The 23,905-nt window shown below is 55.0% G+C and overlaps 1 protein-coding gene and 1 long non-coding RNA gene across 5 annotated transcripts; one reads left to right on the top strand and one right to left on the bottom strand.

Annotated features, from left to right (window-relative positions):
• Nucleotides 1–1,603: 1,603 nt before the first annotated feature.
• On the top strand, nt 1,604–23,868 carry Slc8b1 (solute carrier family 8 (sodium/lithium/calcium exchanger), member B1). 3 transcript variants are annotated; one of them, XM_013503593.1, is made up of 17 exons: nt 1,606–1,694; nt 3,352–3,400; nt 3,647–3,847; nt 14,043–14,195; nt 14,275–14,327; nt 14,515–14,572; nt 14,677–14,782; nt 14,851–15,018; nt 15,106–15,213; nt 15,748–15,807; nt 16,014–16,144; nt 17,051–17,192; nt 17,782–17,903; nt 19,069–19,222; nt 19,726–19,806; nt 20,771–20,835; nt 22,939–23,868. In XM_013503593.1, exons 3-17 carry the CDS (start codon nt 3,707–3,709, stop codon nt 23,134–23,136), a joined length of 1,740 nt encoding a protein of 579 aa, XP_013359047.1. In that variant the 5' UTR covers nt 1,606–1,694; nt 3,352–3,400; nt 3,647–3,706; the 3' UTR covers nt 23,137–23,868. The 3 variants fall into 3 exon arrangements, with proteins under 3 accessions (XP_013359046.1, XP_013359048.1, XP_013359047.1); XM_013503592.1 differs by lacking the exon at nt 3,352–3,400 and having other exon boundaries at nt 1,604–1,694; XM_013503594.1 differs by lacking the exons at nt 3,352–3,400; nt 22,939–23,868 and adding an exon at nt 22,316–22,932 and having other exon boundaries at nt 1,604–1,694.
• LOC102016810 lies at nt 7,086–14,504 on the bottom strand. Of its 2 annotated transcripts, none has more exons than XR_001230966.1 (3): nt 14,293–14,504; nt 7,676–7,849; nt 7,086–7,492 (listed from the first exon to the last, which is right to left on the bottom strand). It is a non-coding gene; the product is annotated as an uncharacterized LOC102016810 (long non-coding RNA). The 2 variants fall into 2 exon arrangements; XR_001230967.1 differs by having other exon boundaries at nt 14,252–14,338.
• Nucleotides 23,869–23,905: the final 37 nt, after the last annotated feature.

Here is a 23,905-nt window from a genome sequence, read left to right as displayed (position 1 = left end):
AGGAGACACTGTGTGACCCAGTATCACTTCCGCAGCTAAGTCATACGAGACAGTAGAGCTTCCTTCTGCTCTCTGGCCCCCAGTGGCCCCCAGGGGCCTGGTTCCAGGACACACCATTTAAGGAGGCTCAAGAGGGGCCCAGCAATCAGCTCCTGCAGAGGGGCGGTGTGGAGTAGCCCCCAGTGCTCTGTCCTGGGGCCTCTGACTCAAGCCCAGACCCAGCACCCTGATCCTTTCATGACCTTCAGAAGCGCGGACAGGGAGCTGGGTGTGGTGGTTCACAACTGCGATCCCAGCACTCTGGGTGGCTGTGGCAGGAGGATCTCGAGTTCCAGTCCAGCCTGGGCAATTTAGCAGCTCATGGAGACGCTGTCTCAAAATAAAAATTAAGAAGGGCTGCGGGTGTAGCTCAGTGCAAAGGCCCTGGGCTCAATCGCCAGTACCACAAAAAATCAGTAAGTTAATACATAAAGTGCTTTGTGTTCAGTGTCTACCCCCAGGGATGGCTCGGTACACAGCAAGACCCCTGGCCATCAGGGTGGGGTAGATGAGGCCTGCCTTCCTCTCCTTGATCTCCCTCCCTGTCCCCAGGCCCGTCCCCTCCCTCAGCCTCTCTGCTCTCAACTCCGGCCCCTCCCCCCCGCTGGACCCCCGCCCCCCTCCCCCCTGGGAGCTGCAGGCCCAGCTGATCTGCCAAGGTGAGGCTAGCTGCTGTCCAAGCACCCGCGTCCCCGCGTTAGACCCCTAGGAGGGACGGAGGACTTGGGCTCCAGTCTCAGCAGTTCAGCACTTCCTCCCAGGCAGATGACCAAGGGCAGCTGTCCCCAGCAGCGCAGGACGCTCCCACTCTGGACACTGGCCGCTGGACTGGGAGGGCTGGCTCTTGCTGTGACGGCAGGGGTTAAGGGGAGCGGCCGCGGGGGCTTCTGGGGAAGGGGTGTCCTGGGAGAGCCGGTGTAACTCGGTGTTGAGCGTGGGGCGGGAGGGGGGACTTGAGGATTTAGACACAGGACCCGGACCCCACGAGGCAGGTGCCATTGCCATCCTCATGTTACAGGAAGGAAACCGTGCTGGGGGAGGGGGGTCAGGCGTGACGAAAGTCAGAGAAACCCAGTGTTCTGCCGTTCAGTTGCTCAAGCTGGGTTCGAACTTGACATGCTCCTGCCTCAGCCTCCTGAAGTGCTGACACTGAGATTCTTCTTCACACATTCACTCCCAGAGGAAGTTTGACACCCTCTCCCCGACCCCATCCTCTGGAAGCGGGCAGGCAGTCTCCTGGATTTGCCCTGTAACTGTCCCCTCTCAGCCTCCAGTTGTCTTCTCCACTGAGTTTCGTCTGCTTTCACCTCAGCTTCTGCTTTCGTGGTGAAAGCAGAAACCACAGGCTGGGCTCCCAGGCGAGATGGAGGATGGGGACCGGGCCGCCTCCCCGTCTCGAGAGCCTGTACCTTTAAGAGTGGGGGCGGGGCGACCTCTATGGGGCGTGCCCGTGGCCCCGCCCATTTGGGGCGTGGCGTAGGCGGGGCGGCAGCGCCGGCTCAGCACTGTCGCTATTGGGCCGCCTTGGTCGCGGCGCCCGGGTCGGCGATCTGTCTGAGCCGAGGTCGCGCGGGACGGGCTACTGGAGGGGACCGGGCTGCCCCGAGGCCCGGTGGGACCGAGGTTGGGCGTTTGAGGCTCCAGGCGCGGCCGAGGTAAGCGAAGTCGCCCTGCACCCCACCCCGCACCCCAAGTTTAACTTCTCAACATGCGTCCAGACGGAGCCAAAGACGTCCCGGGTCGCGGCCCTCGCTCCCAAGCGCAGCCGGGTTCCTTCGTCCCTTCCCAATGCTCGCCCAGGCCAGGCATGCAAGCAGAAGGCGCTCACTGAATGCTTATCAGAGATGAATGAAAGAACCGGGCGGCTCGCAGGGCGTGGTGCTCACGCCGGAGGCTGAGGCAGGAGGACTGCCACAAGTTCGAGGCTAACCTGGGTTACGTAGTGAGTTCAAGGCCAGCCTGAACTACGTAGTGAGACCCGGTCTCAAAAAAGAAAGAAATCGGCGGCCAGTAGAGGCAAGAAGCCCACCAGGGATCTAGTGGGGGGCCGCGGGGTGCAGCTCTGTGTGTTCCGCACCCCCAGAGTCTGTGTCCATTTCGCAGAGGAGGGTCAGACCCAGAGAGGTGGGTTGAGCTTCCCGAGGCAGCACAGGGCGTAGGCGATTGAGGCCCGCGTGCTTCTCAGGCGGCAAGGTGCAGAGTGGAGCTGAGGTCCGGACCGGAAGGACAGTGAGGAGCAATGCGGGGCAGGGGCCCTCCGGTCCCTGCTGCCCCTCCCGCCTCCAGCTGCCAGGACACTGGGAAACATTTGGGCAAAGAATTACAAGAGAGAGAGAGATACTCCAAAACATTGTTTCACGAACTTTGTTTTTCCTGATTGCAGAACAGGTGGGAAAGCACACAAAGCATTTACCAGAGTTGTGTTTTCCCAGTTTATTTCTTTTTTTAATTTTTAAAAATTTTTTCTTTTTTTTGGTCTTTTTGAGACAGGATCTCTCTGAGCAGTTCAGGCCGGCCATGAGCTCACTTTGTAGCCCAGGCTGGTCTCCAACTTGCAACTACCCTCCTGCCTCAGCCTCCCCAGTGCTGGGATTACAGGTGTGCGCCACCGTGCCCAGTGTGTTTTCCCAGTTTAATCCCCCCTCTTTTGGATTTTTGAGACAGGATTTTGCTATGTATCTCAGGCTGGGTGCAAATTTACACCCCTCCTGACTCAGCCTCCCAAGTGCTGGGATTACAGGTGTTTGCCTCCTCTCCCAGTTCTCTGAAGAAAAAATAAAGCCCTTTCCCCCTGATGTCGAGGGAAGAGGTAGAGGCTGTTTCTGCTGCCAGCGTTGTGTGGCCTTGAACAATTAATTCATTTCCCTCTGGAGCCCATGTCTGGCCATGTGACCTCCCTGCTGTGTGTCTCGGGTCACTGGCAGAGCTCCTCTGAGCCCCAACCCCTCAGTGAGGCAGTGAGGCCTCAGGGGGAGGGTCTGGGAGTGGCTTCACCTTGCCCTGCCTCAGGATGCCCGTTTGTAAAGTGGGGGTAATACTGGTGCCCCTGTGGGCCTGGGTACAGTGTGGTTACTGGAGGTCATCCCTGCAACCTGCTCCATTCATTACAAATGAACAACAGCATTGCTCTGAGCCAGGTGTGGTGGTGCACACCTATAATCCCAGTGCTCTAGGAGGCTGAGGCAGGAGAATTGCAAACGCAAGCCCATCCTGGGCCATTTAAAGATTTATCAAGACCCGTGTCTCAAATTTAAAAAAATGACAAGGACTGAGGATTTACTTCAGTGGGAAGACCCTTGGTTTAATCCCCAGGCTCACCTGCTGTTCTGCCGGCTGTGAAACAGGACAAGCCCACCCCAAAGTGAGCTTCCCCACCCGCCACCGCCACTTCCCACATTCCTCTCCCCAGGCCCAGGGGAAGAGGAAAAGGCCAGGGAGGGTGATGGACGCTGCTGGAGGGAGCCCCTGGCTGCCCCCACCTCGGGCTGCTGCTCTGTGCTTGGCTTTCTTGTGCTGGGGATGCGGACAGGGCAGCCTGGGCCCTTCTGCCGGGTCCTCCCCCGTGGTGACGCCGCCTCCTCTTCCCGCCTCTTCGCCCTGCCTGCAGCTGCTGGATCCCTGAGCTAAAGCTGGCAGGGGAGGCAGGTGAGGACCGGGCCTGGGGCCGATGGCCGGCACGTGGCCGGACCCGCCCGGGCTGCTGAGCTGGCTCTGCGTGCTGCTGATGGCAGAGACGGCATCTGGGAGCCCGTCCACAGGGACTCCCCAGTTTCCAGCTGCAGGTGTCGGCCGGACCCCCACGGTGGATGTGAGTATGTGACCTGGAGCCGGGGTGGAAGGGTGGTGGGTGGGGAGGGCGTTCATCCCATCGGCTTACACTTCTTGAGATGCTCAGGGCCAAGCATGGAGTTGAAGCCTGCCATGTACCAGGAAACAGTAGAGACCAAGTCCTCGCCTCATGGAGCTCACGGTCTCTGCAGCAGGCAGATAAAAAAGTAAATTGAAACTGGGTATGGTGGTATTTGACCAAAATCCCAGCTACTGGGAAGGCTGAGGCAGGAGGATTCCAATTTTGAGGCCAGCGTGGATAAGTTGGTGAAAGCCTGGCCCAACATAAAAATTAAAAAGGAGTGGGCAGCGTGGTGGTACGCATGTGTAATCCCAGCACTCTGGGAGGCTGAGGCAGGAGGTGCCAGGTGCACCACCTGGGCACCCTTTAGGGACACCTTGTCTCAAAATAAAAAATTTTCTCAAGGATTGGGCATGTAGCTTAGTGTAAAGGTACTGGGTTCAATCCCCAATATCATAAAAGCAAACAAATATTTTAAAGGATTGGGGATGCAGCTCAGTGGCAGAGGCCTTGCTTAGCATATGTGAGGCCTGAGTTCCACCCTTGGTCCTGGAAGAAAAAGAAGAAATGAACATGAATGGCAGCTGGGGATGTAGCTCAGCTGCACTAACGCCTGCCTGGCAAGCGCAAGGTCCTGAGTTTGATTCCCGGTACCAAAAAAAACAAGTCACCTTTGGGCTGGGGACATAGCTCAGTGGCATAAGTACCTGCCTGGCAAGCGCAAGGTCCTGAGTTCGATTCCTGGTGCCAAAAAAAGAAGTGAACATGAGCAGCCAGGTGGTAACGTGCTGAGCCTCCCACAGACAGTAGATGAAGGGAAGTGATGGGGGATGGTGTGCCCAGCTAATTCAGGGTGGGGGTCCCTGGTGGCCTGTGTGAGGAAGCCTGGCATGGAGACGGGAAGGCATTTACACAGCTGTCTGAGAAGAACATTCCCGACAAAGGGAACAGCACGTGCAAAGGCCCAGGGGCAGGAGCAAGCCTGGTGTGCTTCCAAAGTAGCTAAGAGGCCAGAATGGCTGAGATGGGTGACTGGAGAGAAGATTGTTGGTGGAGCAATCAGAAAGGACTTTGGGGCTGGGCTGAGGCTAGGAGGTGAGAATGATTTACCATGGAGGGTTTGAGCAGCAGGGTGTCAAAACCTGATTTATATTTTTAAGGATCTCTGGCTGCTGTGGGGAGAATGGATTGAGCAGGGAGAGGGGAGTAGCCAGGAGACTGGTAGGAGGTCCCTACCACCATGGGGGTGAGCAACACCTGGAACAGAGGGAGGATTTGGAGTAAATGTTGCACAGGACCTACTGATAGATCAGAAGAGCATAGTGGTGGGAGAAATAAGTCGGCCAGGTGCGGTGGCACACATCTGTAATCCCAGCACTTGGGAGGCTGAGGCAGGAGGACCATGAGTTCAAGGCCAGCCTGGGCTAGAGTGAGGATCCTGTCCTAAAAAATCTAAATAAAGAATGAAGGAAAAAAGAGGAAGAGAAAGAACAAAACCCACAAGATAACTTCAGCTGGTAACAAGTAAAACAAAACAGAGGTGGGGATGTGATAGAGAGAGATGGGGCAGGGGCAGCTGCTTTGCTCTCTGAGGAGGTGATGTTTTGAACTAGATCTGGATGCTTCATGAAGATGTGGGGGATGAGTAGTGTATGCAGAGGGGGACCCACAGGTGCCAGGAAGCAGGAGAGTTAACGGGGCCACATCACGCAGGCCATGTGGGCCCCTGTGCAGACTTGGGTTGCTCCAGGGGTGCGGTGGGAGACAGCAGGATTTACAGGGCAGCTGGGAGTGGTCTGTTTTTACAGGCACCTGCTTGCTGCTTCCTCAGCAGAATATGGGACAGGGAGCCAGCTGCGGCTGTCCTGGTGAGGCAGTGGCAGTGGCCTTGGCTGGGTTCTGGCTGGGGAGTTAGGGAAGCAAGAGGAGCAGCGCCAGTCGCCCTTAGCCAGGCTGGCATCAGCCACGTGGGCCCAGGGGCTGGCGGGAAAGAGGAGGGTCGGGAAGATGTCTGCTCAGGGTGGACAGGACAGGAATGTGACATGGCCAAAGCTGCTGGACACCGAGGGCCACCAGGGGCTGAGCAGCCACGAGAGAGGACAGGGCCACCGTGCCCACCCGGGTGAGGGCGGTAGCAGCCAGCTCTGCAGCACACTGTGCCTGGCGCTCTTCCAAGCTCAGGTGACTCACGGTCTCAGGAGTCAGGACTGCAGCCCGAAGGTCAAGCGCATGCCTGTCCTCGCTTTTGTACAGCCCAGGCGCTGAAAATAGCGTTTATGTCTTTATATGACTCGGGGTACTGTCTCACACCACAGAGATGATGTGAGGTTTCAGATTTCAGGGTCCATAAAAGGTGTGTTGGCACACAGCCAGGCCTATCATTTGCAGATTGTGGGCGGAACCCACATTTACATATGGTGGGTGGAGTTTCTCATTTATACCTCGTGGGCAGAGCCTCTTATTTACGTATTGTGGGCCCTTTATATATTGTAGTTTTTCATGCTGTAACACAATCACATGTCCTGAAAAGGGGAAAATATTTGGCCCTTAATAGTGGTGGTGAATGCCTATAACCTCAGCATTTGGGAGGCTAAGGCAGGATTGACACAAGTTCTAGGCCAGCCTGCACTACATAGTGACACTGTCTCAAAAAAAAACAAAACCACAAACTTATTATCTTACAAGTTCTAGTGCTCAGAAGCCTTAACTGGTTTCTTGGGGCTAACATCAAGGTCGTGGCTGGCTGGTTCCTCCCAGTGACTGAGTGGGGAAGAATGCGTCCCAGTCTTTCCGGCTCTCACCGAGTAGCTCAGGCTGGCCTTGCGCTCAGTGTATTGCCCAGGTTGGCCTTGAGCTCAGAAGCATCCTCCTGTCTCAGCCTCCCAAATGCTAGGATTACAGCCCCCTCCTCCCGCTTGTCAGATCCCTTAGGATTCCTTTGGGCCCAGGCAATCCAGAATCATTTTCCTTCCCATCTCAAGTTACTCAGTGGAATCACAGACTTGGCTATGGATGGTAACAGATTCACAGGTTCCGGGGATTTGGATCTTTGGGGGCAAGATGGGGAAGGATGAGGCTGTGACCCCCCCCCCCCCGCCCTTGGGGCTACATTTGCATAATGAAGTAGCTTTGGCTGTCAGTCATGACATTTGGGGACAGCATGTAGAGTATAAAATCCCAGGCCTTTCTTTCTTTATTTTTATCTTTTATTTATTTATTTATTTATTTGCATCATGTCATCACCGAAGCGGGGCCTTTCTTGATAGCTGCTAACACACGGAAAGGATCCTTGATTTCCTAGCTGTTGAACTATTCACCTTTTCGTGGAGCTGGGGGACTTTGGCAGTCTGCATCCTATGTGAGGCTATGGACATATGTGATATCAGGGGGACAGTGGCCAGAGCAGATCTGATGAAGACTGCACTGCAGCTGAGGAAGCCACAGCCCACAGACGCCCAGGAGATCACACAGCGAGCTGGTGGCCCAGCCAGGTCTCACATAAGGGGCTCCTGCACCCGCTGTCTTTGTCTGGCGCAGGGTTGCAAAAACGGTGGCCGTATCAGGAGCGGGTTCAGCCAGCTGTAGCACTTTCCTTTCTGCAGGCTGTGTGGGGTGTGTAAAGGGAACAGCTCCAAGAGGGATGCAATTCCCAGCCCACCGCAGCGCCTGTCCTTAGGACTCTTCCTCCCCTGCCCGGCTGGCTTCCCGTGCACTCTGACCCCTGTCCCCGCTGCTCCTGGGGTCCCCTGGGGCTGGGGAAGAGGGTGTCGGCCCAGAGTAGACTACCTTCCTTGCCACACACGCTGGCAGGCCTGGGGCTTGGGGCCTGGGGAGGGGGCTTTGGCGGGGCTGGGGGCCACATGCCGTGCGCAGGAAGTTGCTCCTGGAGGCCCTGCCCGGCTGACTCATCTCTGGCAGGCTGGGGAGTGGTTCCTGGTCCTCTTCGCTGACGCTGGGGACCTGCAGGAGGCAGGGGGAGGGCAGGAAGTGGAGCAGAGCCCAAGGAAGAGGCTGTGTCCAATCCATTGGGCAATGCATTTCTCCAAGAGCTGCGGCCAGTAACTGTCACGCACAGCCAGTCTGAAGCTGTTGGGGTAGTGTGTGTGGCCTGGGGACAGCCACTTTGCCTCTGTGCCTCTGTTTTCTCATCTTGGAAGTGGAAAACAATTCTTTAAAAAGTAAATATATTTAATAGTTGTATGAAAAAAGGGAAGTGGGCCGGAGAAGATTTGTTTTATTTTGCCTTTTTTTTTTTTTTTTTTGGTCTGTTTTGTCTCGCTATGCGGTTCAGGCTGGCCTTGAGCTCGCTTTGTAGCCCAGGCTGGTCTTAAACTCGCAACCATCCTCCTGCCTCAGCCTACCAAGTGCTGGGATTACAGGGGTGCGCCACCATGCCGTTATTTTATCTTTTTGAGACAGGGTTTCGCTATGCCGTTCAAGCTGTCCTTGAGCTCACTTTGTAGCCCAAGCTGGTCTCAAACTCACAACGATCTTCCTACCTCAGCCTCTCCCCAGTGCTGGGACTACAGGCCGGCCCCACCACACCCAGTTTCAAGTGAAAATAATTGTGCCAACCTCCCAAGTCTCTTAGGAAGACCCAGTGAGGTGAAGTGAGTAGGCTCCTTCTGGGCCAGGCCCTGGGCCAGGGTTTGGTGAGAAAGGAGAAACTGAACAAGTCTACAGACAGCTGCGTGATTTCAAAACATGACCAGTACCTTGTGGAAGATCTGGGCTGAAGGGCGCCAGTGACAATTTGTGTGCGTTTGGCTTAGCTAGGCTGGTAGCAATCTGGGAGGGCTTCCTGGAAGAAGTGTTTTTGGGAACCCAGAGTTATAGGATGAATGTGGTAGGCTGGAGGAACAGCTCCTGCAAAAGCTGTAGGTAGGTGTTGCTTTTTTGTGCCCTACCACAGAGTCATACCCCAGGCCCCAGAGGTGCATTTTTAAATCCCTGCTGCTAAGACTGGAGGTCAGGAGGCCAGATGGGAGCCTCTGCAGGGCAGAGATGGATGGAAGGGATGGATTCAAGTTTTGAGAGAAACAGCCAGGCATGGTGGTGCATGGCTGTAATCCCAGCACCCAGGAGGCTGAGGCAGGAGGATCGCTTCGAGTTCGAGTCCAGGCTAGGCTGCAAAGGGAGTTCAAGACCAGCCTGAACTACAGACCTCTGCCTCAAGCACCCCCTTCCCCAATAAATAAAATAAAAAAGGAAAAAACATAAAAACTTAGGGCAGGGGTGTGAATGGTAGAACTTGTGTCTAGCATGCTGCAGAGGCCTGGTTTCAATCCCCAGCACCAGACAAACAAAGAAAGCCCGAATGTTACCACTGTAGCCAGCGATTACGGAGCATCTAAAGCCCAGAGCGGAAGTGGCCCTGCTCCTGTGCAGCTTCCCGCTTCCTGGGTAGCCTGCGCTCCCTGGCAAAGTCCAAAGCCCAGGCAGAGCCAGGGGCCTCTGCCAAGAGGCGCATCGTCCTGCTCCAGTGGGGAAGGGGCCTGGCCCGACTTTGTTCTAGGGTGGGACTTTCGCTTGGGGGCTGGGTGGAGCTGTGGAGGATCTGGAGCAGAAATCCCCGCCTTGCTCCTGTGTGAGTTTTGTTTCTGCATTTTGCGGTGTTAGGGATGGAACGCAGCGCCTTACACGGGGGACTTGCACTTGCCAGGCATGCGCTGTGCCGCTGAGCTATAGCCCCAGCCCTACCCAGCACTTTTTATTTTGTTTTGAGACGGGGTCTCACTAAGTCACCCAGGCTGGCCTGGAACCTTACAATCTTCTTGCCTCGGCCTCCTAAAGAGCTGGGGTCTCAGGCTTGTGCCAGCTTGTCTGGCTGCATGTGCCAGGTTTTGTTTGTGCCGTCACCCACTCACAGCGCCTTAGGTTCCTCCCAGACACTCTGGCCGCTGCACATAATGCTGCGGTGTGCATGGACGGAGGAGCATCTCCGAGGCGCCCCTCGGCGGACTCCCGGAAGTAAGACTGCCGGCGTGGCTTTGGGGAGCCGCTGTCCTGTGGGCCACAGACTTTCGTGCCGGTGGTGCACAAAGGTTCCAGTTTCTCCACGTTTACCAACATTTGTTATTTCCTGACTTTTCGTTGTTGCTGGGGAGGGAACTCAGAGTGTCACTAAGTTGCCCAGGCTGGCCTTGAACTTGCAACTGCCTACCTGCAGTGTTTTCCAGAAAAGTAGCTGCGGCTTTGATGCTGCTCTTAAAAATGCTGAGGCTGGGCATGGTGGCGCATGCGTGTGATCCCAGCACTTGGGAGGCTGAGGCAGGAGGATCACTGTAAGTTTGAGGCCAGCCTGAACTGCATAGTGAGACCCTGTCTCAAAAAAAAAAAAAAAAAAAAAAAAAAAATGCTATGGCTCCGCAATGGAGATGCTCATGTCCCTGTGGTGACTGTGTGGGTGTGACTCATTTCACAATGTCACAGTGAAATTCCTTGCTCAGGATTCGCTCAGCACATGTGAGACTCCTGTGTCAGAGAGTTCTAGAGGCGAAAGAGCTGAGTCTGAACACATCCTAGTCTAGCAGTCTTTAGAAGCAGATCCAGAGAGACTTGGGCAGGAGTATGGAAGACAAGTATACAAACAGAGAAGCAAGCCAGCATGGTGGCACATGCCTGTAACCCCAGCTCCTCGGGAGGCTGAGGCAGGAGGATCACTGTGAGTTCAGGTCCAGCCTGGGCAAGACGTTGTCTCAAGAAATCAAAACCAACCAACCAAAAACAACAACAACAACAAACAGCAGGTCTAGCACCTCCAGTGTGACTCTGCCACTGCGTGGACACTGGAACTTGGCTGTAGTCTCCTCCCTATATAGCAAGCCTGATAGCGGTACCTTCCTCAAAGGTTTGCTGTGCAGATTAATTCAGACATGTTAAACTCGTACCTATGTGCCTGGCCTACTGACACCACTCCACCTGCCCTGGCTTATATGATGTGTTTATGTTATGTCTATCAATATATGACGCATAAAGTGGTAAAAGCCAGTTGTACAAACAAAAGACTTCGGATGGGGCTGAGGCTCTAGCTTAGTGGTAGAGCACTTGCCTAGTATGTGTGAGGCCCTGGGCTCCATCCCCAGCATAACAAAAAGCAGAGACAGGGTGAACTGTTTTTCCCATATTGGATATTGAACTCAGGTCCTTTGCACTGAACTACATCCTCAGCATTTTTCTTTTTGGTTTTGGTTCTCTTTTCTTTTCTTTCTTTTTTTTTTTTGGCTATTGGTACATCTTTTTTGTTTGTTTGCTTGTTTTTGTTTTTTTCCGGTACCGGGAATCGAACTCACAACCTCACGCTTGCCAGGCAGACGCTGTGCCGCTGAGCTAAATCCCGAGCCTTACTATTGTTACATCTTAGGTATACATAATGATCACATTCACCACAGGGAATCTATACCTGTACATGGTGTATCTCGCTTCTTTTTTTCCCATTCTCCTCCTCTCCCTTCAACCCCTCTTCCCCTCCTCATTTACAAAAGCTTTATTTCCATTTTTTCCTTCTAGTCTCTATTTTTTCTTGTCCTTTCCTTCCTTTTACCTCCCCCACCCCTAGTTCCCCTTCTCATTTGAACATTTTCTCCCCATTTCCCAATATCTATTCTTCCCGATATCTATTTTGGTCCTTATTTACACTCAGTTTTTCACACCAGAGAAACAATGCAGTTTTTAAACATGCGTGCCTGATTTATTTCACTTAAGAGAATGGTCCCAAGACATATCCATTTAGCTAGAAATGTCTCAAGCTTATCCTTCTTTCTGGCAGAGTAGTAGTGCATTGTATTAAAAAGAACACATTTCCTTTATCCATTCATCAGTTGACTGGCATTTAGACTGTTTCTAAGATTTAGCCATTACAAACTGTGCTGCTATAAACATGGGTATATCGCTGTGGTATGATGCTTTTCATTCTTTTGGGAACATACCAAGAAAGGGAATAGCTGGGTTGAATGGGATCTCTAGTCTAAGTGTTTTGAGGAATCTCCACACTGATTTTCACAGTGGTTCCACTAATCTACACTCCCATCAACAGTGGAGAAGAGTTCATTTTTCCACACAGCCCCGCCAATATTTGTTATTGGTTGACTTCTTGATGACAGCCACTCTTTCTGGGATGAGAAGGAATCTCGGTGTTGTTTTAATTTACATCTCTCGAATGACCAGTGATGTTGAACATTTTTTCATATATTCATTTTCTGTTTCTACTTCTTTGCCTGAGAAGTGTCTATTGATTTCAGATACCCACTTTTGGATTGGATCTTTAAATTGGGTGGAGGGGAGCTGTTTGTTTGTTTTGCCTTTTTCTACTAGCTTTTTTTTTTTTTTTTGGTGTTTTGTCTTTTTGAGACAGGGTCTTGCTATGCAGTTCAGGCTGGCCTTGAGCTCACTTTGTAGCCCAGGCTGGTCTCAAATTTGCAACAATCCTCCTGCCTCAGCCTCCCGAGTGCTGGGCGTGCGCCACCACACCCAGTTAAATTTTTGTTTGTTTGTTTTTGTTTTTTGAGTTATTTATATAATCTAGAGACTAGTCCTTTGTGTGAGGAACAGCTGCCAAAATTTTTTTCCTACACTGTGGGTTGTCTCTTCACTCTGTTGGTGGTTTCTTTTGCTATGCATAAACTTTTTAATAAGATGAGATCCCAGTTGTTGTTTTTGGGGGGTGTTTTTGGGTACTAGGAATTGAACTCACGACCTCATGCTTGCCAGGCGGGCACTGTGCTGCTGAGCCTTCTCCCCGGCCCTTGAACCCAGTTGTTGATTCTTTGTGATAGTTCCTGTGCAGTTTGGGTTTTGTGCATAAAATCTTTGCATACATCAATGTCTTCAAGAGTTCTACCTATTCTATCTTCCAGCAGATTTAGTGTTTGTTTTACTGTTTAGATCTTTGGTCCATTTCGATTTTAGTTTAGCATGGTGAAAGATACGGATCTAGTTTTAATTTTTGGCATGTGGAAAGCCAGTTTTTCCAGCACCATTTATTTTATTTTATTTTCTGGAGTTGTGTCTGCAGCTTCTTTGCATTGAGCTGTATCCACAGCATTTAAAAAGTTTTTTTTCTTTATCTTGAGACAGGGTCTTGTAATTTGTTAAGTTGCCCAGGCTGGGCCCAAACTTGTGATACTCCTTCCTCGGTCTCCCAGAGTGCTGGGATTACTGAATAGAAGGGTTTATATACAAATGCCATAGAACTGAGAAATGTGTGTAAGGATGCGCTTCAAACTGATCAAGATGGGGGCTGGGCATGTAGCTTAGTGGTAAAGTGCTTGCCTAGCATGTACAAGGCCCTGAGTTCAATCCTCAGTACCACAAAAAACAAAACAAAACAAAACAAAAAAAACTGATTGAGATGGAAGACCTGAGGAGTGGGTAGAGATTATGGCAGACAGGGATGAAAAGGGAAATTTAGAAATCTTGGGCTGGGAATGAAGCTCAGTGGTGGAGTTGTTACCTAGCATACACAAGGCCCTGGGCTCTGTACCCAGCTCTGCAAAACACAGCGCAGCAAAAACAGATTTTTAAAAAATCTGCTAAACAATGTTGTGAGACCCTGTCTCAAAATTTTAAAAAAGGCTCAGGAGGGTTACCCACTGGTTAGTGTCCCTGATTTGGGTCCCCAGGACTAAAAAACAAAAACAAATAAAAAACAAAGAAAGAGAGAAAATCTTCATACTTCTTTTGAAACAAACCTGAGTGCGTGAATTATTTGTGTTACTTTCAAACACAAGTTTTGTTTGGCTTTTGCTGTTCTTTGTTTGAGACAAGGTTTCTCACTATGCAGTTCAAACTGGCCTTGAATTTTGGATCCTCCTGTCTCAGCCTGCCAAGTATTTGGGATTACAGGTGAAAACCACCACTCCTGGCCACAAACTTGTTGTTTTTGGAGTTGTTTCATTTTAGTTTGGGTTTTTTGAGACTGAAGTCTCACTATGTAGTTCAGACTGGACTCAGACTCACAGAGACCCTCTTGCCTCAGCCTCCCAAGTACTGGGATCACAGTGGCACACCGCCTCACCCAGCTGCAAGATTGTTTTTACAAATAAAACTGTGCAGCTAGTACTTGGAGGGTGAGCGGAGTTTGGGGACAGGCTGAAGGACGTTTCTGTCCACCTGGGGACTCTGTCCCTAACGTCCCCACTCTCCTTTCCCACAGTGTCGCAGCGTGTACAGCCTGAACGCCTCTGACCGCTGTGACTTCGTCCGCTCCAACCCCGACTGCCGCAGCGACAGCGGCTACCTGGACTACCTCGAGGGCATCCTCTGCCACTTCTCGCCTAGCCTCCTGCCCCTGGTCGTCACCCTCTATGTGCGTCCCGCCCGGGGGTCAGGGGGTGAGGGCCACGCGGCCCAGCAGGGACTCACCCGTCCCCTCTCCGTCCGCCCAGGTTCTGTGGCTGCTGTACCTGTTTCTGGTTCTGGGAGTCACTGCGGCCAAGTTGTGAGTTGGGCCTTGGGTTTGGGGGACACTGGGCAGGGCCGATCTCTGCGGAAGTCCTCACTGTCAACTGCCCCCACCGTCCCACCCCCCCACGCACCGGTCTCTGCAGAAGCCCTCACTGCCCACTGCTCACGCCCCACCCCACCGGTCTCTACGGAAGCCCTCACTGTCCACTTTTCCTCCACAGTTTCTGCCCCAACTTGTCCGCCATCGCCGCCACCCTCAAGCTGTCCCACAACGTAGCAGTATCCTTCAGCCGGGGTCCCCTCCCCGCGGGGCGGCAGGCACAGGGTGGTGGCTCATGCCCAGTCTGGGCCCTGCACAGACCCCTCCTTGACATGCTACCCATGGTGTCACCTTCCTGGCCTTTGGCAACGGTGCCCCTGACATCTTCAGCGCGCTGGTGGCTTTCTCGGACCCGCGCACGGCCAGCCTGGCCATCGGGGCTCTGTTCGGTGCGTGTGGCCCGGCAGGGGCGGGGAGGGTGCGGGCTGCGGGGTGCTGACCCGCTGCTCTCCTCCAGGTGCCGGCGTGCTGGTCACCACCGTGGTGGCCGGAGGCATCGCCATCCTGCACCCCTTCGTGGCCGCCTCCAGGCCCTTTCTCAGGGACGTTGCTTTCTACATGACGGCCGTGTTCCTCACCTTCACGGCACTCTACCTGGGCAGGGTCACGCTGGCTTGGGCCCTGGGTGAGGAGCAGCTGCTGGGCGGGGCCCCCCAGGCCGGGGGCGGGGTGGGGGATTGGCCGCTTGGTGACCGCTGCACCCTGAACGCAGCCTGCCTGGGCCTGTACGTGTTCTACGTGCTCACCGTGGTCCTCTGCACCTGGATCTACCGATGGCAGTGCAGGAGATCCCTGGTCCACTCCATGCCTGGGACGCCAGGTGAGGTCTGCGTTGTGTCCCCGGGAGAGGACAGTGACCCTCTGCCATCTGTGGCCCTTGAGGCGTTGCTGGCTTTGCATCCCAGTTGGGTCCCCTCCCTGCTGCTTTTGTACCGTCAGCCTCCTCTTCCTGTGTCAGGGCCCTGGCTCCCCCTCCACGTGACACCAGGTGACTTGGCTGAGGGAGTACATGCACATACACAAATGCATACACAGATATTACAAATACACAATACCACAATATGTGCATGTACAATATGTGCATATATACAACACACACAATATGTGCATGTACACAAATCATACACAGAAGACACTTAGGTACAGATCCGTGCACTCTTAAATATTTACACCAGCAAGGTGTGGTGGTGCAGGCCTGTAGTCCCAGCACTCAGGAGGCTGAGGCAGGAGGATTGCTGTGAGGTCGAGGCCAGCCTGGACTACACAGCAAGGCCCTGTTCAAAAGTACTGCCTGCCCAGTGGTGCTGGGGGATCTCACGTTAAGCCCCGCCCGGTCCCCCGCCATCTCCTGCAGAGCTGCTGTCGGACTCAGAGGAGGATCCCATGTCTTCGAATACCAGCAGCTACGACTATGGTGAGGCCAGTGTCTCAGGCCCCGCTGGGGTGGGGGCACCTGGCAGGGCTGGGGTGAAGATGTGGGGAGAGGGGGCTGCTTCGGCCCTGCCTCTCCCCATAGCTGGCCGCACCTGGGCTGGGGTGTCTGGGAGGAGGGGCGTGGAGGGCAGAGGATGCCCTGCAGGTGCAGCCAGCCTGGCCACACCCTCCTGTCCATGCTCGCAGGTGATGAGTACCGGCCACTATTCTCCTACCAGGAGAGCACCGTGCAGATCCTGGCCCAGGCCCTAAACCCCCTGGATTACCGGAGGTGGAGAAACCAGTCAGTGTCCTGGAGGGTCTTCAAGGTGCTCAAGGTATGAGGAGCCCAGGAGTCAGACTCCCAACAGCCCAGGCATCACAGGCCTCTCAGTTGCAGCTCTTACGACCTGGCCAGCGGGGATGGATTTTAGGCTCCTCAGACTCTGGAGCAGTCATGAACTGTGCCTGCAGCCCTCAGCAGGTCTGGCTACACTGTGACCTTGGGCACATCGCTTAACCTCTCTGGGCCTTAGTTTCCTCCCTGTAAGATGTTTGTTTGTTTTCTTTTTTGGTACTGGGAATCGAACTCAGGACCTTGCACTTGCCAGGCAGGCACTTATGCCGCTGAGCTATATCCCCAGATGTGGTTTTTTGTTTGTTTGTCCTCCCTATAAGATGGCATTCACGGTATAGTGCTGGGCTCTAGAGTGGTTGTGTTAGTCAGTGATTAAGGGTCTTGAGGTGGATAGTCTCCCGGGTTTTCTGGGGTCGGCCCGGTGTAACCAGGGCGTCCTCACTGGGGAAGAGGGAGGCAGGAACCAGGTACAGTGGTGCACACCTATAGCCCCAACTACCCCAGGGGCTGAGGCAGGGGGATCCCAAGTTCAAGCCCAGCCCGGGCAACTTAATGACTTACTGAGACTCTGTCTCAAAATAAAAAATACGGGCTGGGCACGCGGTTCAGCACTGCCGGGCTATAGTCCTCAGTTCTACAAAACAGAAGAAAAGAGGGAGGGGGAGGATTTAGACAGGTGAAGCCAGCGACAGAGGCACAGTGCTTGTGCACTGCGGAGCAGTGCTGGGAGCGGGGGAACTCGGGCGGCCCCTGGAGGCCGGACAAGGTGGGGTGGTCTGTCCTGGAGTCCAAGCTGTCCGCTGTCATGGTGGGCGCAGGCCCCCTCCACAGTGTGGGGAGGGCACTGCGGGCCCTGAGGAGGTCCTGCTCCCCCTTACCTGTGCAGCTGCCCGTGGAGTTCCTCCTGCTCCTCACCGTGCCCGTCGTGGACCCAGACAAGGATGACCGGAACTGGAAACGGCCACTCAACTGTCTGCACCTGGTCATCAGCCCCCTGGTCGTGGTCTTGACGCTGCAGTCGGGGGCCTGTGAGTACCTCTGGGGTCCAGGGCACCGGCAGGGCAGACAGCAGGTGCTTCGTGTGTGCCATCCGGGCGTGGTGCACCCACCTGTCATCCCAGCACTTGTGAGGCTGAGGCAGGAGCATCACAACAAGTTCTGGGTCAGCCTGAGCCAGATAGTGAGACCCTGCGTCAAAAAAACCAAACCAGGGCCCGGGATGTAGTTCAGCGGTACAGCGCCTGCCCAGCAAGCTCAAGGTTGTGAGTTTGATTCCCGGTACCAAAAAAAAAAACCAGAACAACAAAACTACAGTGCTGTCATTGGCATTTGGCTTATCTGGGGTCTGGACCACGTTCCTGCAGCCCAGTCTCTGGTGCCTCTGACAGGGGTGCCCTTTTCATCTGTGCCTGCTCTGGCCCGGCTGTGTGTGACTCCTGCCCCTCAGAGGTCTGACCTGAGCATCTGTCTGTTCCCTGATGTGCCAGACAGAGCCGGGCAGGCGGGGACAGGGACCTGGGTATAGCCCTCAGGAGCGCAGGTCCCAGCCTCTCCCCTGCCTCGGCTCCCTGGGCCGCACAGCCTGGGCCACAGCGCCCCATCCTTCTCTGTCCACAGACGGCGTCTATGAGATCGGCGGCCTCCTGCCCGTGTGGGCTGTGGTGGTAATCTCTGGCACCGGCCTGGCGTCTGTGACCTTTTTTGCCACCTCCAATAGGGAGCCCCCCAGGCTCCACTGGGTAAGAACCCCACACACAGGAGGGGACCCTGGGCTGGGGACCCTAAACCACGTGGAGGGCTTTGTACCTGTTCAGGGTTCGCTTCTGGGCATGGCTTTACCTTACGGAGGTGAGTCTGCGTCCCACCCGCTTTGCTGCCTTTCACTATGTGCGTGGCGTTGGCGGCCTCACCGTGCTGGCGAAGGACATTTGTTCATTGCCCTCTCCCGACGTCCAGCCCCCGGCACCGCTTTCCTACCATATAGATTTGACCCTTTGGGGTTTTGCAGAGTAATGGAACCACACCATCAGTGGCCTTTCCTGCCTGGCCTCCTTCACGGCTCGTCTGTGTGGTAGCATGCGCCAGTCCTTCATTCCTCCTTTTTTTGAGACAGGGTCTATTAGCCCAGGCTGGCCTTGAATTCTCGGCAATCCTCCTGCCTCAGCCTCAAGTACTGGGATTACAGGCGTGCACTGCCACGGCGAACACCTTTTCTGTTTTGGCAGGTGGGGTGCTAGGGGTTGAACCCAGGGCACTGCACAGCAGGACACTCCTCCACCACCGAGGTCACCCCAGGCTGCTGTGTTCCTTTTTAATGCAGTGACTTTCTGTTGTACGAACATGCCACAGGTTGTTTGTCCTTCCATGTCGGTGGACTTTTGCTTTACTTCACTTTTTGGCTGTTAGGGACAAGAACTCCTGTGAATATTCTACATTTTCTTGTGTGCAGCCAGCCATGATGGCATACACCTATAATCCGAGCACTTGGGAGGCTGAGGCAGGAGGGTTGCAGTGAGTTTGAGGCCAGCCTGCGCTACATAATGACTCCAAGGCCAGCCTGAATTACATAGAGAGACCCTATCTTTATTATTATTTTTTTTGTTTGTTTGTTTGTTTTGGTTTTTCTCCGGTACTGGGAACCGAACTCACGACCTTGTACATGCCAGGCAGGCGCTTTTGCCGCTGAGCTAAATCCCCAGCCCCAAGACCCTATCTTTAAAAAAAACAATATTTCACTAACTTTTAATTAAGCACATATTATATGCAAGCGCTCATTGCATGTATTAGCTCATTCTGTGCTGTTAGCTGCGTAAGGGATAGGAACTGTACCCATCTTACAGATGAGGAGCTGAGGCCGTGCCTAATGGCCAGGCCTGGTCCCACCTGATGCACTTGCCTCCGCAGCTCTTTGCTTTCCTGGGCTTCCTGACCAGCGCCCTGTGGATCAATGCAGCTGCCACGGAGGTGGTGAACATCCTGCGGTCCCTGGGCGTGGTCTTCCAGCTGAGCAACACAGTCCTGGGGCTCACGTTGCTGGCCTGGGGGAACAGCATTGGAGGTGACTCAGGGCTGGGTGGGCCTCTGGGGTGGCACGGTGCTGTCATCCAGTCCCTTAGCCAGCCAGAGCTACAGCTAAGTCTGCCCTCAGCATATGTCAGGTATCCACTGTCATTTTAAACCCACTTGTGCTTGATGTGTTCATGGGTGTGTAACATGGAGGCACTCACACACATACACATACGCTTACCTAGCTCCAGCAGCCAGGTAAGGTTGACCAGGCTGTGCACTGCACCAGAGCATCCAGGTAAGCAGACAGGGAGAGTAAATCCTAGCCCTCCTTCTGCTCACCTTTGGGTCACCGTTTCCTAATCCACACAGAGGAGCTACAGGTGCCAGCAGCAGATGGGACGTGGGTGAAGATTGGTAGCTGTGCATTATACCACACCCACAGTGTCACTCCTGGCTAGTGCCAGGGCCAGTGGTCTTTGTCAGTGTTTGTTGACTGCATCAGCGAGGGCCAGGGAAGCCACTTGCCGCTCAAGGCTCTCTTGTTCCCTGCAGATGCCTTCTCAGACTTCACGCTGGCCCGCCAGGGCTACCCACGGATGGCGTTCTCAGCCTGCTTTGGGGGCATCATCTTCAGTATCCTTTTTGGGGCTGTGCTTGGCCCCAGGGCTGGCGTCGGCGGCTGTCGCTGCTGGGTGGGATGGTGCACAGCTGGAATCCCTGCACTCTGGGAGGCTGAGGCAGGAAGACTGCAAGTCCGAATCCAGCCTGAGCAATATAGTGACTTAGTGAGACCCCTGTCTCAGAATAAAAAATAAAAAAAAGCCAGGGGTGTAGCATACCGTGAAGGCCCTGGGTTCAACCCCCAGTACTGCAAAAGCAAACAGGGACACAATGATAAAAGGGTGTGGCTCTGTCCCAATAAAACTTTATTTATAAATGCAGACCTCTGCTAGTTTGGCCCAACGGATGCTTGCCAAGCTGGTCTAGTCTACATAGGCAAGGCAGGGAGAGCTGGGCTGAGGCTGGGCCCAGGGCTCTGAATGCGGACACTCTGGGTTCTGTCCTGTGGCCAGGTGCCGTCATGGCAGCACCTGCTGCGCCACACTCCAGGCTGGGGCCCTCTGTGGCCGCTTGGTCCCTGCTGAGATCTGCACCCACTGTCCACTGTGGCCTTTCCCCTCCACTCGGGTTGGGTGGGGCAGAGGGGCCCTGAGCAGCCCCTGGGGGCCGGCGGCGACCCACCGTGTTCAGGGCTGACTTCAGACTCACCACATAGCCCAGACTGACCTGGGACTCTAGGTCCTCTCGCTCAGCCTCCAGCCGTGCACCACTGTGCCTGGCTGGTGCTGAGCATTTCTGGCTCCCCGTTTGATCCTTATGGGCTGAGTGCCGGGAGGGTGCTCACCACCCACCGCACCAGCCCTAGATCTGGTCTTCTTGGTGCGGGGCTTGAGTGGCAGGCAGTGGGTGCAGACGGCAAATGAACCAGGCCCCCTCTTGCAGGGCACCCCAGCCCCAAGGCTGAGCCCAGCCGGCTGGAGCCCGGGCGTGGCTAGGGTGGGGCAGCTGCTCCCACAGATTTCCTGAGCCTGTGCAGATATGCTGGTGGGCGTGGGGCTGGGCTGTCTGCTGCAGATGGTCCGGGGCAGCCCAGAGGTCAAGGTGAGTGGCCTGCGCCCCAACCCTCCTCCTGTCCCTTGCGCCTCTGGCCCGGGGCCTGCTCACATCTCCTGGGGGAGGGGCCCTGTGTGCACTTGTGACACAAGTCTGCTTTGTTGAAAATAGTTTGCTAAGGGTTGAAAAAATACTTTTCTTGCAAGTTGACAGCAAAACCAAGATTTCTCTGTAGCTGGGAGAATGAGGCAGGGAGCCCTAGCCTCAGATCCCGGTCCCATCCTTTAATTCTTGCTGTGGGACTTGGGCAAGTCAGGGCGTCTCTGGGCTCTGGCTTTCTCACCTGTGCAGTGGGGAGGCCAACACCTTCCAGGCTTTGTGGATAAGGGAATGTGGGGTGTGGGCCAGGCTGACCCCAGACCCCAGCACTGTCCCTAGAGGGAGTGGGAGGAGAGAATAGAAATGCACTCTGAAGCAGGGAGTCCCCAGATCAGGGAGGCTCTGAAACACGAGATGACTGGCCTGGCCTCTGAGGTGCCTCAGGATGTCCCTGGGCATGTGAGACCTGCTTTCCAGGGCTGCACCTGAGACTGCTTTGTCTGGTGCGGGGACTGAACCCAGGGCCCCACTCACTGTACTGGAGCTGTGCTGCCCGGGTCAGCATTTCCAAAAGCACCTGGGGCCTGATGCAGGCCCTACAAGGGTCCACTGGGGAAACTGTGCTCTCACAGGTGGGAAACTGCGAGCGCAGGGCCGGGCACACATGGAAATGGAGTTCGCGTAGGCCTACCGCACAAGCTCGCTTCTGCAGGAGCAGAATTCAGACTGACAGGAACCAATTAAAAAACAGGAGGGAAGCAGCCTACAGGCCGGTTTGAAGCCTCCTTAGGGGACAGTGCTTACTTTGGATACTCAGGGGAAGACAAGTCACCAAGAGGCATTCATGTCCTGAAGTGGGGGGCTGGTGATTACCAGGCCTTTACACCCTGCCCCCTAAGCAGTAGCTACCTACAGCTTGAAAAGTTTGTCTTTTCTGAAAGGTGAACATCTCTATGTTGTATACATTCTTTCAGGGCTTAACAGGTCCCTTTTCTTTACAGATCCTAAGGCAGGTTCAGATAATGAGGTTTTAGAACACCCCCCACACAAACCACACCGTGGTGTGGAGTTTAGGAAACGCTCTGGCAGTTACACTGCCTAAGACAGATGTGAGACAACACTCTGGTGACTGCCTGCTAAAAAATACAACTTCCTTTTTTTGTTATTGATTTGGGAGAGAATCTAACTAAGTTGTCCGCGCTGGCCTGGAAACTTGCCATCCTCCTGCCTCAGCCTCCTGATTTCTGGGGTTATAGGCATTTCCCCTGCCCCCCAGCTAAGTCACACTCTTGAGATTCTGGCTGGACATGAATTTATGCAGTATTGAAGCCCCCACCTGGAACCTACCGGCCCCTCCTCTCAGCCCCCCAACTCTAGGGTCCAGGAGCTGGTGTGGGCGCCCCCTTGCCCACAGTGTCTGCTCCGACAGCTCGGCTCAGTCATTGCAGCCGCCAGCCCAGGCTGCTGTCAGAGACAACAGCGCTGCGTGGGCCTCCACACGATGCCTGGCGCACAGTAAACACTAAACAGACGCACAGTGAGGACCTGTGCACGAGTCTTCGTGATAACACGGCGCGTGAGGTCTCGAGGGAGGGGTGGCGTCCCACAGGACAGGTGAGAGCAGCATACAGCAGGCACACACGATCCCCGCCACGCTGCCGCCACCCCCGAGCCCTTGTCTACCGCGTCTGTCCCTCTGTCCCCATTCATCCATCTTATTACTGGGAAACGTCATGGAAGAAGCTCCAGCCCAGCGTGGGTGACTTAGTAAGACCCTGTCTCAAAGTCAAAAAGGCCTGGGAGTGTAGCTTAGTGCAAAGGCTCTGCGTTCAATCCCCAGTACTCAAAGTAAAACAATACCCATGGAACTGTGATTCTGTGGCACCCAGGGGAGGCTGGGAGAAGCAAGCATGAGGTGGAGCAGAGCAGGTTGAGGCGGAACAGAGCAGGTAGATGGGGCTCCCTGCTGTGTTGCTCAAGTCTGGAAGCTTGCTGTGCCCCGCGGTGCCCCGGCCACGACACTGCTGGCTGCAGCCCTCTCCTCGCCCACAGCTGGAGCCTGACGGACTGCTGGACTGGGTGCTGGCCAGTGCCCTGGGGCTCAGCCTCGCCTTCTCCCTGGTCGCCGTCCCACTGCAGTGCTTCCAGCTCAGCAAGGCCTACGGCTTCTGTCTGCTGCTCTTCTACGTCGCCTTCCTTGTTGTGGCCCTGCTCACGGAATTCGGGGTGATTCACCTGGGAATCATGTGACTGAGGCCACCTGGTGTGTGGCTGTGGCACCGAGGGGGTCCGTGTGGCCTCCTGAGGGCAGAACAGGACGGCCCCTGTAGTATCTCACTGCTGGAGCTCGGGAGCTGCCACCATAGGCCCCGGCCACCAGCAGCCACAGCTCCAGTGCTGGGCCTGGGGTCTGCGTGTCGGGGCTGTAGGCCCATGGCGCTGAGCCCCTGGGATGAGCTGAGCGCCCCCTGGGGAAGCTGGGGTTGGGGGCTGCTGGATGCGCTCAGGGCAGCACGTGGCCACAGAGGTCAGCCCTGCCCTGTCCCTCGCTGGCTTCCGGCGGCCTGCACCTCCCCGGGCTCTGTTGGCTGCGCGACCCTGGCAGAGCCAGGGGGACTGGGACTGAGGGCTCAGGACGAGCTCTAGACCCATGCAGGTGGGCGGAAAGAGCAGGACCTCACTGAGAATTTCCAGCTGCCACATTCATAAAGCCAGAAGAAACGGGAGACAGTCGTTGGACCCAGCGGCTCCAAGACCTCTTGCTGGGGCAGCCGCATGACTGGAAGTGGCTCTGGACTGTCCTTACAACTCCGTGCCCAGGGCCCCAGGTCGCCCCGGGCCCCTGGCTGCACCAGAGGAGTCTGCTGACCTCAGGGGGCGGGGAAGGGGTCCCCGCCTTTCAATAGTTAGCTCTTGTTTGCCTTGTGCTGTCCACAAAGGGATTCAGCGTTTTCTAAATAAAGATGAAGTATTACAAGTGTACAGCAGGTGGCTGCCCTCACTCTCACCAGTTCTCCAC

This window comes from Chinchilla lanigera, unplaced genomic scaffold, assembly GCF_000276665.1.
Source record: "Chinchilla lanigera isolate Chin_1 unplaced genomic scaffold, ChiLan1.0 scaffold00081, whole genome shotgun sequence".
Lineage (NCBI taxonomy): Eukaryota > Metazoa > Chordata > Mammalia > Rodentia > Chinchillidae > Chinchilla > Chinchilla lanigera.
This window is presented reverse-complemented; position numbering and strand designations above follow the sequence as displayed.

Coding starts and splice junctions, on each gene's coding strand:
- Slc8b1 (XM_013503592.1), top strand. CDS start 3,707: ATGGCCGGCACGTGGCCGGACCCGCCCGGGCTGCTGAGCTGGCTCTGC. Junction 14,328..14,514: donor GGAGTCACTGCGGCCAAGTT/GTGAGTTGGGCC, acceptor TTTCCTCCACAG/TTTCTGCCCCAACTTGTCCG. Junction 15,214..15,747: donor CTCCATGCCTGGGACGCCAG/GTGAGGTCTGCG, acceptor CATCTCCTGCAG/AGCTGCTGTCGGACTCAGAG.